The sequence below is a fragment of the Dermochelys coriacea genome, chromosome 10, assembly GCF_009764565.3.
Source record: "Dermochelys coriacea isolate rDerCor1 chromosome 10, rDerCor1.pri.v4, whole genome shotgun sequence".
NCBI lineage: Eukaryota > Metazoa > Chordata > Testudines > Dermochelyidae > Dermochelys > Dermochelys coriacea.
Genome location: NC_050077.1, coordinates 86,236,748 through 86,252,084, shown reverse-complemented (window position 1 = coordinate 86,252,084; position 15,337 = coordinate 86,236,748). Strand labels below are relative to the sequence as shown.

The window sequence follows — 15,337 nt, the reverse complement described above, 5'->3', positions numbered from 1 at the left end:
TGAGCCTGCATCTGGTTTTGGGGGACGGGGGTGCGCAATGTAGACACAAAGGCAAACCTTAGACCAGGTGAGGGTGACTAGTGAGGATGCACTTCATTCAGTATTCTTGTGTAGACAAGGCCAAAGACAGTAAGAGAGAGGGGCTTGGTTTTTAGTTTAGTTGGTCAGAAAATCTGATCTGAATCCTGGATTGGGATGGAACTAGCAGGAAACATCATTGCTTGCAGAGTGACAGATGCTTTGCTATTGTGACAAGCCATGCTGTAGGCTCTCTGGAAATGTTCCACTTACCAGATGGCCTAGAGCTGTAGGTAAGAAGTATTTGTTGTCCAATGAGTAAGCGACTTTGAGCATGAAGGCAAAATGGCAAAATGTTCCTAGGCAATCCACATACACAACTTTACTGGGCAAAGGCTGCTGAACAGTCTGTTAGTAGCTTACCTGGAAAGTATCTTGCTTTTTTGTACTGTTTTACTTCAGTCCAGATGCTCTTCCCTTTTCTGGGTAGGCTCTATCTTGAAGAACCAGGAAGACACTTTTGCTGCAGAGCTACACCGCCTCAAGCAGCAGCCACTCTTTAGTCTGGTGGACTTTGAGGCTGTGGTTGACTGGATTCGGAGCACAGTTGCTGAGGTAATCCAACATATCGGGGTCCTGGGTCCACAACTCCTACCAGGGGCTTAAACACTTTGGAACCCTATGCCTCTCCCTTTGCAGCATAGAAACACCACATGGACCAAATCTTTTGGGAGGGAATGTGCTTGAGGGAATGCTGACTAGATCCCAAGAAAAGCTAGGGACAGAAGCATGAACCCCTGGAGAGCTCCTTGATTCTAGAAGATGGTGTGTGTCAGAACCTGCAAAGCGAGTGAGTTCTGGGGAGGATGGGACACCCTCTAGAGCTCATGAGGTGAACAGGCATGGAAGGAACAGGCAGTGGAGCTGGAGACTTTACAAGGCTCCTGAGCTGTAGGGCATGTCAATTTTTAGTGAGACAAGGAAATTAATGGACGACTATTGCTTATTTGCTGTGGGAATGAAAAAAAGGAGTTAGTATTCAGACTTTTTAAAGGTTTTTGACTTCTAAAACTGTACTGAGAGAGGATAATGCTAGAGGATGTTTGTTTATTGAATGTGTATTATGATAGTGTACTTGTACATTTATTTACCAGATTATATGAAAAGTGAGTATTTGAATATTTACCTACCCTCCTATTTTTTCATTTCCATACTTTTAAATACTTAGTTAAAATATACATATCAAGGAGAGTTACAGTCCAAAACACCTGAAGAAACTACTTTAATGAAGTTTTGTCTTAATTATAAAACTTGTCAGTAGAGCCCATATCAATGGGAACCTCAAAGGAATAATGCTAGCTCTGCCCATTTTCCCAAGCCATCCCCCTGAGGGAAGTAAGTTGAAATAAAGCATTTCCTAGGAGGGGGGATGGAATTGGTTTGGTAACAGAGTTTGACTCCATTACAGTTTCTTATAATAGCTACTTGTATTTGACTGATATTTAAGAAATCCTGGCTTCAGTTTGCTGCCAAAAGTAATCATGATGGTGTGAGTTAGAGGGTTCTTTAATTACTAAGATGGGCTGCCAGCAAACAGATACTCCCTCTTCTAATTCTGCCCTAGTTTTGGATGGATTCAGTTATATATAGACTCCATGCTCATCATCATGGTTTTCTGAGTGTGGTAGCTAATGTTCTGATTGAATAGGTTCAGCTAAGAACACTGAGTCTTTGGTGCTGGGTTTTGCTGAGCATGTTCTGGTTTCTCCTTAGCACCTATGGAAGCTGATGGTAGAAGAATCAGATTTACTAGGACAACTGAAGGTAACATAACTATTTCTCTGAAAAAGCTGAAATTGAGAAATTTTTAAATTAGTTCTTTCCCATCCAGTGTCCACACTCATTTTCTGTGTTTGCCTCCATTGGACAAAGCTGTTCTCGCCTCCTATATCCTAAAAATGGGAGAGCAAGGCATGATCTTTCAGGGTCTACGATAGAATCAGAGAAATGTAGGGCTTGGAGGGAGCTCAAAGCCATCAAGTTCAGTCCCCTGCACTGAGGCAGGACCAAGTAAACCTAGACCATTCCTGACAGATTTGTCTAACCCAGGAGTTCTCAAACTTCATTGCACTGCGATCCCTTTCTGACCAAAAAAAAAATTACTACACGATTCCAGGAGTGGGGGACTGAAGCCTGAGCCTGCCCATCCAAGCCCATGGCCCTGGCTGGGGGTCCAAAGCAATAACTCAAGGGCTTCAGGTTGGAGAGGCCTGTAACCCTTAGGCTTTGGCTTTAGTCCCCGACCACAGCAAGTCTAATGCCAGCCCTGACAACCCCATTAAAACAGGGTCACAACCCACTTTGGAGTCCCAACCCACAGTTTGAGAACTGCTGGTAACCTGTTCTTAAAAACCTCCAATGATGGGAATTCCACAAATTTCCTTGGAAGCCCGTTCCAGAATTTAATTACTGTTATGATTAGAAAAATTTTCCTAAGATTTAACCTAAATCTCCCTTGCTTCAGATTAAGGCCATTACTTCTTGTCCTACCTTCAATGGACATGAAGAACAATTGATCATCATCCTCTTTATAAACAGCCCCTCATGTATTTGAGATTGTTATTAGGTCTCCACCTCCCACCATGCCAAATCTTTTTTTCTCAAGACTAAACTTGCCCAGTTTTTTTTAAACCTTTCCTCACAGATAGGGCCCTACCAAATTCACGGCCATGAAAAACACATCATGGACGGTGAAATCTGGTCTTCCCCTGTAAAATATGGTCTTTTGTGTGCTTTTACCCTATACTATACAGATTTCATGGGAGAAACCAGTGTTTCTCAAATTGGGGGTCCTGACCCAAAAGGGAGTTGCAGGGGAGTCACAAGGTTAATTTGGGGGGGTTGCGGTATTCCCATCCTTACTTCTGCACTGCCTTCAGAGCTGGGCAGCCAGAGAGTGGCGGCTGTTGGCTGGGTGCCCAGCTCTGAAGGCAGTGCCTCTTCCAGCAGGCAATACCATATCATGCCATCCTTACTTCTGTGCTGCTGGCGGCTCCTCTGCCTTCAGAGCTGGACTCCCAGCCAGCAGCTGCTGCTCTCCAGCTGCCCAGCTCTGAAGGCAATGCTGCCACCAGCAGCAGTGCAGAAGTAAGGGTAGCAGTACTGCAACATCCCCCACCCACCACAATAGCCTTGTGATTTCTCTCCCCCCCCCAACTCCTTTTTGGGTAAGGAACCCTACAATTACAATACTATGAAATTTCAGATTTAAATAGCCGAAATAATGAAATTTATGTTTTAAATGCTATGACTGTGAAATTGACCAAAATGGACTGTGAATTTGGTAGGGCCCTACTCATAGATCAGTTTTTCTAAACCTTTTATTTTTGTTGCTGTCCTCTGGCCTCTCTCCAATTTTTCAACATTTTCCCTAAAGTGTGGCTCCCAGAATTAGAGACAGTGCTCCAGGTGAGGCCTCACCAGGGCTGAGAAGAGCAGGACAATTATCTCCCATGTTTCACATACAACACTCCCCTTAATACACCCCAGAATATCAGCCTTTTTTACAACTGCATCACATTGTTGATTCATATTCAGTTTGTGATCCAATATAGCCCCAGATTCTTTTTAGCAATCTAAACCTTGCCAGTTATTCTCCATTTCATAGTTGCGTGTTCGATTTTTTCCTTCCTAAGTGCAGTACTTCACGCTTGTCTTTATTGAATTTCATTTTGTTAATTTTAGACTAATTCTCTAATTTGTCAATGTTGTCTTGGATTCTAATCCTGTTCTCTAAAGTGTATGCACTCCCTCCCCAGGTTGGTGTCATCAGCAACTTTTATAACCATACTCTCCACTCCATTATCCAAGTCATTAATGAAAATATGGAAGACTTCCAGACCCAGGACTGAACCCTGTGGAACCCCAGTAGATATGTCTTTCCAGTTTGACAGCAAACCATTGATAACTACTTTGAGTATGGTCTTTCAACCAGTTGTGCACTCACCTTATAGTAATTTTATCTAGACTACATGTCTCTAATTTCCATAAGAGTCATTCTCTAGGATTCACCCGAGTGGTGTGTTTTGCCATCTGCATCTTGGAGAGATGGCAAGACACCACAGACCGTTGGGACATAAAATGGATTCTTCCCAAAACCAGAAATCCTGCTCTGGAGATTCAGGTTGTACAGCTGCTCTTTAAAATGGTACAAACTGCAATCCATCCAGTAATGAAAGCAAACACTATAAACCAGGAAAGGCAAGTGTGGGTTTTATAGTTTCTGTTCAATTCTTTAGAGTTTTGAATTTAAATGTTTTTCTTCACAGATTATTAAGGATTTTTATCTATTGGGGAGAGGAGAATTGTTCCAAGCCTTCATAGACACTGCACAGCACATGTTAAAAACCCCACCCACAGCTGTAACTGAACATGGTGAGTAATCATAATTCAGTTGCCAAGACCTTCTCGCTCTGCCCACTGTGGCAAGAGGACAGCCAGCCCTGCCCAGCACAGCAAGTGGGAGACTCGTACAATTTCTTGAGCAGTCACCAAGGATGAACCTGTATTTTCCCACTGCAGCATGCAGCTGTCTTAACATTGCTCTGGATAGTCTCCATGACATCAGAGCTAAGCAGATGTAGGTGGCAGTGTGCTGTAAAGAACAACCCTGCACTGTCCAGAGTAAGATCAACTAAATTGGATCTAAAAAGGGCTTTTCCTTCTCTTATATCGATAATTTACCAAACAATTGCCTAGTAATTTGGTAAATTACTTTGCAAACACGAGGAGGTCATATCTATGGATTAGTGCACTGGGAGAGAGAAGCTGTCATCTTGGCATACAGAAGCACCCCCTTTACTTCTTAGAGATGATTACATGCAGGTTGCTGAACTAGAATGTAGAATGTCATACAGACTAGCCATCCCTTCATGACTGTGTCAAGTATCCCATGTGGTAGGGCAGGTCAGTGTTCCAAAGCTGAGGCAGGAAATCATTGAGAGGGATGGGAACTAGTTGCAATTTAGAAGATTGCCATTGAGTCCCAGCATGAGCTACTAAGGACTGAGTAGAATTCTCAGCCTCTGGCCCCGTAGCAACTCTGTGGTTGGTGTCAGTTGCACCTTGATGCTCTTTGACACTCATGCTCTTTCCCTATCAGATGTCAATGTGGCGTTCCAGCAGTCTGCTCACAAGGTGTTGCTAGATGATGATAATCTCCTACCTTTAGTCCACCTTACCATTGAGTATCATGGAAAAGAGCATAAAGGTATTGAGTTGTGCCTGCTTGCTAAGGGTGGGGGTAGTGGTGCTGGCTTGCTTCAGTCTCTATTCATACTGCAGACTTTTAGGATTAAGAAATCATAACTCTCTGTGCACCCTCTCCTCTTTCGCCTTCATGACTCAGGAGTTACTCCTCCCTCCTGCACACCACATTATACCTTTGGATGCCCTGCCACTGCTGCCTCTCCTCATTCAGTCCTTCCCTTTATTACCAGCTATGTCACTCCCCACTAAATCTGTACATGGGTTAAAGTTCAGCAATTCCATTCTTTTCCAGATGCTTCTCAGGCTCGGGAAGGGCCTTCCCGGGAGTTATCTCCCCGTGAAGCCCCCACATCTGGTTGGGCAGCTCTGGGACTCTCTTATAAAGTGCAGTGGCCATTGCATATCCTCTTCACTCCTGCTGTCTTGGAGAAGTGAGTACCAGATCTTAGTCTGTTCGCTGTAGGCATCCCACCTCTGAAGTTTCAGGCACACAGCGATTCTCTGCCCTTCACACTGAATGAAGGGAAAAGAGCTTCAGTGCCTTTGTCTGTTCTCCAAATTATTCAGTACAACTTACTTACGTTATGGCCACTTGTTGCTGATGTCATGACGAGTGCGGTATGGTACTGCTAGATTTGCTTCTCCCTTAAAAATCTGTCCATCTACAGCTCTACTCCTTCCTCCTCATGGTGAAACTCCTGCAGAGCACTAGCAGAGAACCACTGTAGCCTGATAAGTGTATCGATTAATCTCAGACCATATTGGTCGATAAGTGGCTACAGCAACAGGAAGGTTATTCCCAGTATCACTAGAACATGAGACCTGAGGAGCACATGAGAAACTATTGCAATTTGTAATAAAAGGATTTGTGATAAATCCACTAAGCAGCTGAATAGTTCCACAAACACTGAAATACTACAGCAGATAGAGTGAAAAGTGTTTAACCCTTGAGAGTCAGTCGTGATCGCCTCCTCCTCCTCATTATCACCACCAGCAGTGGGTCTCATTGTGTTATCTCCCAAGGCACACAGGCTGAGAGTTTTTATAATCTGTAACGCTGATGCCTACTTGGGTTCATACGTATTTATGTAGATTTAATCTATATTTTAATCTGTTTCCATACCCCACTAAATTTTGCGTGCCCCATTTTCCATAGATTAACCTGTTAGTTCCTTTTATACCCATTAACGTTTACATTACTCAGTCACTATAACAACTTGTGGTTAGCACTTTACTGACACCCTATGTCTGCAAAAATTCCCAAAATACTCTAACTGGCTTTAACTGGAACATTGCAATATATATTTTCTAAATATCAGCAGTTAACACTTCTTTTCCTGTGACTGTTTCATTTTGTGACAGGGTGACTCAGCAGTAAGGCTACATTTTAGTCACTGGTATTTTTAGTAAGTCACGGACAGGTCATGGGCAGTAAACAGAAATTCACGGCCCGTGACCCGTCCATTACTTTTACTAAAAATACCAGTGAATAAATCTTGGGGGGAGGGGTGGGCAATGGCACATGGCCTGGGACCCCTGCTGGTGGGGGGGGAGGGGATTGGCAAGGTCGGCAGGCTCCCTACCTGGTTCCATGCCTCCCCCCCTTTCCCCCCAGCAGCAGTTTGGGTGTGGGAGGGGGCAGGGGACGGGGTGAGGCAGGCTCTGGGTAGCACTTACCTGGGGGGCTCCCCGGAGGCGGCAACATCCCCCTCACTCACTGCTAGGCAGAGGCACCGCCAGGCAGCTCTGTGTCCTGGCTCTGCCTGCAGGCACTGCCCTCACAGCTCCTATTGGCTGCAGTTCCCTGGCCACGCCTCCACCTAGCATCTGAGTGAGAGGGATGTCGCTGTTTCCAGGAAGCCCCCCAGGTAAGCGCCACCCAGAGCCCACCTCACCCCATCCTGTGCCCCAACCCCATGCCCCCTCCCACACCCAAACTCTGCTGTGGCGGGGTGGGGGAGCAGTGTCCTGAGACTGCCTCAGCAGTAACCGGTGCATCTGGTGTAGGGGCTGCCTGAGCTTCCCCAGAGCCAGGCGCACTGGCCACTGCAGAAGTTCCCGAGGTCATGGAAAGTTATGGAATCAGTGACAAACTTGCAGCCTTACTCATCGGTTAGCTACTCATGTCAGCCTATTTCTAAGCCTGAGGCCTTGTTTGACCAAGCTAAATATCTTGCAGCCCTGAGGCCAGTAGCTCTGGATCACAACATTAATAAATACATTTCACCTCTGTATTCTCAATATACCGGATTTTTTTAATCTTGGCTACATGATGAGTTCAATGTCATTAAGGACAAAAAACGTTTCTATTTACAGGGCTGGGCCATACCCCCACCTGTTCAGCTCTCCAGCTTGTCATCTCATGACCATGTTCCAGCCTTTGTCTGGTGTGGGACTTGGGCTCCAAGGAAACCTCTCTTTTTCTTGAATGGTTGATATTTGTCTTGGCTGCAGATACAACGTTGTATTCAAATACCTGCTGAGTGTGAGGCGGGTCCAGGCTGAGTTGCAGCATTGCTGGGCTCTCCAGATGCAGCGCAAGCACCTGAAGTCCAACAGAACTGATGCCATCAAGTGGCGTTTGAGGGATCACATGGCCTTCCTTGTGGATAATCTTCAGTACTATCTGCAGGTCAGGGTGCAGAAGAGGACGTGGTGTGACATTTAGGCAGATAAACAGGAAGAGGGAAATGAAGGGGAGGCACTGAGCAGGCATCTAAATCCTCTACAGCAAGACTCAGATTATGCCACACACCATCTTTTCCTGGGGAGTTTGCCTGCAGGTTGTAGGGGAGAAGGGTGGATAGGGTAGGGAGAACAAGGACTGAAAAGTGCAAGCAAGAGTTAATTCCTGGACTGGTGCCAAAGCAGAACTGCTGAGCTGAGGGACCAGTGACTATCTTAAAGCTTGTGATCTCATGAGCGAACAGAGCAATAAGTGAATGCTATGCAGGAATTCCAGCTTTCCAGTGATACCTAGTGTTCATAGGTAGCCAAGATGGTGTTTGATACCATCCTGCCTTTCTCTCCTACAAATTCAGCCGCATCCTCAGTTTAGTTGTTGCTGTTTTGAGCATTGTTAGAAACAATGCTATAAACCAATAGTTTTCAACCTGTGATTCATGAACCTCTGGGCTCCGCAGACTATTATCTTAAACATAGTCTGTGGACCACCAGGTGGAAAATCACATTTCTATGGTAAAGATTTCCAAGAGAGTCTGCACCTCCATTTGAAATTTTTAAGGGGTCTGCAAAGGATAACAGGTTGAAAACCACTGCTCTAAACATCCGAGCTTGAAACTGCAATTTTCAATGGGTAAAAATGGAACTTCTGGTTGCCAGGATTTTTTGAGACTATTAGCTGTTAATCACTACTGGCACTGTGAAATGAAAGTGGTAGCATGAGGGATGAACAAGACAACTATAGAAGAAAACTGATTCTGAAGTGCAGAGGTTACCTAACTTTCAGTTTTTTGTTGAATATTACCTATATAAAAAGTGTCACAAACCTCCAAAGAAAATAACTATTTAACTCTCCCCTCAAGTGATAGTTAAACTGAAAAAAATATTTAACTTCCCCAACCTTGTATCGGATATTTTCTCCAATTAGCTTAATTGGGCAGTCTCAGTGCCTCTTGCATGTGGACATAGGGACTGCTAATGACAACAGTATGGGACTCAGGTTGGCTTCCAGAATTTGGGTGAGAGCTACAAAGGGGCAAATTAACTTTGTTTTGTGAAACTCTTGAAATGTTACATAATTAAGTAGCTAAAAGATAGAAAAACTAAATTGCTAATCCTGCTTTAGAATCCAATATTTCATGGTTTGCCAGTAGGAAAAAAAGTGGATGAGACTTTAATTAAATATTTTAACAGAATTTAAAGGTTGTGAGAACTTCAAACTGGTTTTTAGAAATTTCGGGGTGGGGGAGGGGATGAGGGAAAGGGCAGAAAATGGCCCATTTTTGACAAGCTCTACCAGTAAATCACAGATCCTAGATGAAGGTTCAGACAGAAAGTGTTCAGACTCGTCTGGGTAAGGCACTCCTGAGATTTTTCTAGCTCTTGCTGCAGGCAAGTTGAGGAGGCTAGATAGAGATGGAATTGCTCCCAGCAGGTAAGGAAGAATGGTACTAATGAAATTTCTGTATCTGCCTATCAGGTGGATGTGCTGGAGTCTCAGTTCTCACAGCTTCTGCTGCAGATAAACTCCACTCGGGATTTTGAGAGCATCCGATTGGCTCATGATCACTTCCTAAGTAACCTGTTGGCTCAATCCTTTATCCTGCTCAAACCTGTAAGTAGATTTTGCTCTCTGGTTCTTTTCCACAAGATACCCCAGGGGTTTTATATTCCATTGTGAATAGATATGATATACCAATAACATTTCCCATATTCATATAGAGGTGGTCAGAAGGGACCACTGTGATCATCTGTAATCTCCTGCATAACTAATTCCTGTTTGAACTGAAGCATCTCTTAGAAAAACATCCAATTTTGATTTAAAAATGTCCAGTGTTGGAGAATCCACTACAATCCTTGATAAGTTGTTCTAGTGGTCAATTATCCTCACTGTTAAGTTACCTTATTTCTAGTCTGAATTTGTCTAGCTTCAGCTTCCTGCAGCTGGATCTTGTTATACCTTTGTCTGCTAGATTGAAGAGGCCATTATCAAAGTTTTGTTCTCCTGTATACGCACTTAGACTGTACTCAAGTCTCTCCATAACCATCTATTTGAGGAGCTAAATAAATTGAGCTCCTTCAGTCTTTCACTATAAGACATATTTTTCAATCTCCTTCTTGAATTGTAGACACCAGAATTGGGCACAGTATTCCAGCAGCAGTTGCATCCGTGCCAAACACAGGGGTATCATAACCTCTCTACTCCTACTCAATATTCCCCTATTTATTCATTCAATGATTGCATTAGCTGTTTTGGCCCAGTGTTGCACTCATGATCAGCTGCTTATCAAACATGCCCCCAAATCTTTTTCAGAATCACAGCTTCCCAGGGTAGAGTCTCCCATTGTGCAAGTATGGCCTATGTTCTTTGTTCCTAGATGTCTACATTTGCATTTCACAATATTGAAATGCTTATTTGCTTGCATCCAGCTTACCAAGATGTTCAGATCACTATATCAATGATCTGTCCTCCTTCCTTATTTACCACTCCCCTAGATTTTATCATCTACAAACTTTCAGTTTTTCTTTTAGGACAGTCACTTATAAAATTGTTAAACAGGGTAGGGCTAAGAACTGATTCCTGCAGAGCTCCACTGGAAACACATCTGCTCAGTTATTATTCCCTGTTCACAGTTACATTCTGAGGCCTTGCAGTTAGCCAGTTTTTAATCCATTTAATATGTGCAACGTTGATTTGTATCTTTCTAGTTTTTTAATCAAAATGTTGTGTAATACCAAGTCAAATGCCTTACAGAAGGAAAAGGTAATAGTGTTGATATAATCAACCAAACCTGTTTATCTAAAAAAATGTACCAAATTAGTTTGACAGGATCTGTTTCCTATGAACCCATGTTTTTTATTTTACCCTCCTTTAATTCTTTTTATTAAGAGTCCCATAACAACCATTCCAGAGGACAGGAAGCAAGTAAATAGAACCTCCCCTGTGTCCAAGACTTACTGAAAATCAAAATTAATGGTCCAGAGAGCTTCTCAGTCCTCTTAATTTGCAATTATGTGTTTTTTAATCTGGACCTATTTATTTTAAAATGACTTAAAGCAGCTACTAATATACTCTGAAAAAAGAAAAGGAGTACTTGTGGCACCTTAGAGACTAACAAATTTATTAGAGCATAAGCTTTCGTGAGCTACAGCTTATGCTCTAATAAATTTGTTAGTCTCTAAGGTGCCACAAGTACTCCTTTTCTTTTTGCGAATACAGACTAACACGGCTGCTACTCTGAAACCTGTAATATACTCTGAGTTACTGTTAGAATGGAAAATATTTCATCACCATATGATGTGATTATATCATCTAGCTTTCTCAAATATATGAAACAGAAATATCCATAATGAACACTTCTGCTTTTTCTTCAGTGACAGTTCTCCTATTTCCATCTAGTAATGGACCAACAGACCATTTAGGATTTTTTGTCCTTCCGAATACACTTTTAGGTTCCTTTTTTATTGTCCTTAACTCTGCTGGCCATATATTTCTTCTTGTGTTTTGCTTCCCTTACCAAATTTCTACAATTCATTTCTATCAACTTCCCCTTTTTTCCAATTGTAATTATTTTTATCAGTGCTTTCACTTTCCCTCTAAGCCATGGTTGGTTTTTCTTTGTTTAAATCAGTGGAGTCTTTTTCTCCATTGTGGGTTTTGGAACATCTAGTAAAATGTTCTTATAGTTCAACTTATTCCCCTTTTTTTGTGCAAATTCTCTCCGCTGATATGTCTCATAATTGTATCCAGGTTTATGAAACTGGCTTTCTTAGAGTGCCAAGTTTTATATATTACCGGTTTGGGCTTCACATTTATTATGTACAAATAGTATGATCAAGTCGTCGTCATTTGCACTTACGCAACCACTAAATTTTATCAAACTCCTTTATCTGTCAACATGAGGTCTAATATAGAATTCTTGTTGGATGCATCATTGCATGAGCTAGGAAATTGACATAATTTTTTAGGAATTTAAAGGACATTTTAATACTGGTAGGATAAGACTTCCATCCTGCAGCTCAGATTGAAGTCCCCCAGGGTAATGCAGCTAGGGTCATCCTGCTCCTTAATGTAACATGGTAGTCGGCAGCAGATACCAACTAATGCCCCATCTTACGCTTTATCTGTAAGCATTCAAGATCATTTGCTTCAAAATTGTCAGTGACTTAAACAGGTGTTCCTATTTTTGACAGTGTGCCCTCTCCCCTACGCTGTACTTCCTAAATAGTGATTTTAACATTCCCATCATGCAAGTCTTTCTACTTGATTTCAGTAATACCATAGGTCTAATTTATGCTCAAATGAATAATTCCAATTCCTCTTATTACTCAGGCTGCTAGCATAGGTGTATAGGCAATTAAACACTCTTCTCTTCATATCCATGGTGTTTTGAATAACTTTGTTCTTAACATCTTGATTTTTATACCAAATGAGTGCTCAGTTGTCCAATCAAATTATCTACCAGCCAGTCTAAATCCCACCTCCGGTTCATGGCTTCAGTGTTTGTTTAACTAATGTCTATCTGATAAACTTAACAGTTCAGCTGCTCACACCTAGTGACCTCAAAAAGTAGGATGGGTCATTAAAATATTTGTCCATTCCCACAAGCAGTGGACAGTGCAAGTACATTTTCTAGCACCTTGTATAGTCCAGGTTTAAACCTCTATTATGATAGGGCCCCCATTACTTTCTTTCAGAGTTTAAAAACATAAGATATTCTTATGTAATATCCCAGATGTGATCACCTCAAAGCCTCAAAGGGAAACTGGCACCTTACTACTTGAGACCTGTTGCTTCCTTGTATGTAGCCTAAAAGTGCTATGGCCTGTTTTGCTGCCATATTATATTTCACACACATATTATGGTATTCTAGGTTTCTCCCTGGCTTTGATTGTATTTCTGTAGCAGTATTAGCTGCTTTTCTCCCACAGCATTTAAGGCCAGATGGGCCCTTAGATCATCTACCCTAACCTCTGACATATATTGGAGGCCACAAAATTTCACCCAGTTACCCTTCATTGAGCCTGCTAACTTGTTTGACTAAAGCAAGTTTTCCAGAAAAGCACCAGGCTGGATCTAAAGACAGCAAGAAAATGACTATCATTGTTTAAAAAAAAATTGTGCCTTCTTCCCAAGCTGAATTCTACAAAACTGGGGGACGGGGCAACAAAATCGCAGATGAAGTTCAATGTTGATAAATGAAAAGTAATGCACATTGGAAAACATAATGCCAACTATACATATAAAATGATAGTGTCTAAATTAGCAGTTACCACTCAAGAGATCTTGTGGTCATTGTGGATAGTTCTCTGAAAAATATCCACTCAATGTGCAGCGGCAGTCAAAAAAGCAAACAGAAGGTTGGGAATCATTAAGAAAAGGATAGATAGTAAGACAGAAAATATATTGCCTCTATATAAATCCATGGTACGCCCACATCTTGAATACTGCATGCAGATGTGGTTGCCCCATCTCAAAAAAGATGTATTAGAATTGGAAAAGGTTGAGAAAAAGGGCAACAAAAATAAGGGGTATGGAACGGCTTCCGTGTGACGAGAGAGTAGTAAGACTGGGACTTTTCGGCTTGGAAAAGAGACGACTAAGGGGGCATAGGATAGAGATCTATAAAATCATGACTGGTATGGAGAAAGTAACTGTTTACTTCTTCTCATAACACAAGAACTAGGAGTCACCAAATGAAATGAATAGGCAGCAGGTTTAAAACAAACAAAAGGAAGTATTTTTTCCAATACAGTGCACAATCAACCTGTGGAACTCCTTGCTAGAGGATGTTTTGAAGGCCAAGACTATAACAGGTTCAAAAAAGAACTAGATAAATTCATGGAGGATAGGTCCATCAATGGCTATTAGCCAGGATGGGCAGGGATGGTGTCCCTAGCCTCTGTTTGCCAAAAGCTGGGAATGGGCGACAGGGGATGGATCACTTGATGATAACCTGTTCTGTTCATTGCCTCTGGGGCACCTGGCATTGGCCACTGTTGGACAACAGGATACTGGGCTACATGGACCTTTGGTCTGACCCAGTATGGTAGTTTGTTATTTTGCTTATTCATCCCAAATTTCTAGTCTTCCTTTGTCTCCTTTTCAGATCATTAGTCCTGCTAGGTGACTCAGCAGGGAATCTTATATCTATACCCCTAATATTTTTCTGTTAGAGTCCCTAACAGATTGTAAAAAGTGAGTTTTAAAAGTCAGTGTCCTATTTATGCTACTTTCTTTTTGTGTTTCTCACTGGATGAAAATCTTTCAGACTCTTATTGCTACATTTGTGTTTCAAACACCTGCAGCGGAATGTTTGTTTAAAAATTGTTTTCACTCGCATTTTAAATTGTGGCAGCATTCTCGTTCGTACAAAAAACTCAGTTAGGCTACATTTAAGCCGCGTTCCCTTCAACTTTATTAGTATGACTTTAGATAATCAGCTTTCTAAATAAGAAAAGTTTGATTCAAAATATCCCATATTACAGCGCTTATCCATATTAAAGTGTCATAATTTTAAGAGGTTATGTGTAGAAGTAGTGGGCTCTCTGTTCATTGCTTTAAGGAAAGGAAAGGGTGAGTTAAAGTGGAAGAATTCGAAAGGTATAAAGGTACTGGAGGGAGGGCAGCAAATGACACTATGTTATGTTCCTTCTCCTCTTAGGATATTCCTGCAGTTTTTAAAATGGTCAGGTCAAGCAAGACCCAATAAACCAATGTTGGAAAATGCCCTCATTGTTTTTGGCATCTAATTTTAAAATTACTTTATGACTTACTCTCTCTGCAGGTTTTCCATTGCCTGAATGAAATCCTGGATCTCTGTCACAGTTTCTGTTCTCTGGTCAGTCAGAATTTGGGCCCATTGGATGAGCGTGGAGCTGCACAGCTGAGCATCCTGGTAAAGGTGAGTCTTTGTCCATCCAGATCTCTCCTCCTTCCTGCTGTGTGCTTACATGGGACATGACAAACAGCTGATTTTGGATTTAGGCTTGACTATATGAGAGTTATTTTTTTTAATTGATTTAGTAAAACCAGTGCAAATCCCTGTGTGGACACTTACTTAGGGTTAAGAGTAGCCACCCTATGTCATCAGGAATTTGTTTTAAGCTAAACTAAAATTAAAAACAAGTTTTAGCTAAACTGGGGCAACTCTTGTGCAGGCAAGGCAGCAGCCAGGCCCTACCCCTTGCTGTGTACAAGGAACTAATGAGTGCAGAGCTGCAGCCAGCAATCTCAAGTCACCTGTGTTGAGCAAGCAAATACAAGCTTGCAATAAACTTTATAAGGTTGTGGAGTTGGGAAAAGCAGCTTGTGAGTCTCAGAGTCTGTATTTTCACCCTGTTGTATCAAGCACTAGAATGTCATGGG

General features: G+C 42.1%; 1 protein-coding gene across 5 annotated transcripts in view; it reads left to right on the top strand.

Annotated features, from left to right (window-relative positions):
• The window catches only part of TUBGCP4 (tubulin gamma complex associated protein 4), a 41,911-nt gene that overhangs the window by 20,882 nt on the left and 5,692 nt on the right, over positions 1-15,337 (top strand). For 4 of the 5 annotated variants that reach the window (XR_006274786.1, XR_006274785.1, XM_038419670.2 and 1 more), the window contains 8 exons: positions 509-633; positions 1,792-1,842; positions 4,347-4,452; positions 5,180-5,287; positions 5,579-5,717; positions 7,741-7,918; positions 9,449-9,583; positions 14,757-14,873. Coding sequence is in view for 3 of the 5 variants with exons in the window: in XM_038419670.2 (XP_038275598.1) it covers positions 509-633; positions 1,792-1,842; positions 4,347-4,452; positions 5,180-5,287; positions 5,579-5,717; positions 7,741-7,918; positions 9,449-9,583; positions 14,757-14,873 (959 nt within the window). In the remaining 2 variants the exon portion in view is untranslated. The remainder of the gene's footprint in view (positions 1-508; positions 634-1,791; positions 1,843-4,346; positions 4,453-5,179; positions 5,288-5,578; positions 5,718-7,740; positions 7,919-9,448; positions 9,584-14,756; positions 14,874-15,337) is intronic. The other variant, XM_038419672.2, reaches the window with a different exon arrangement.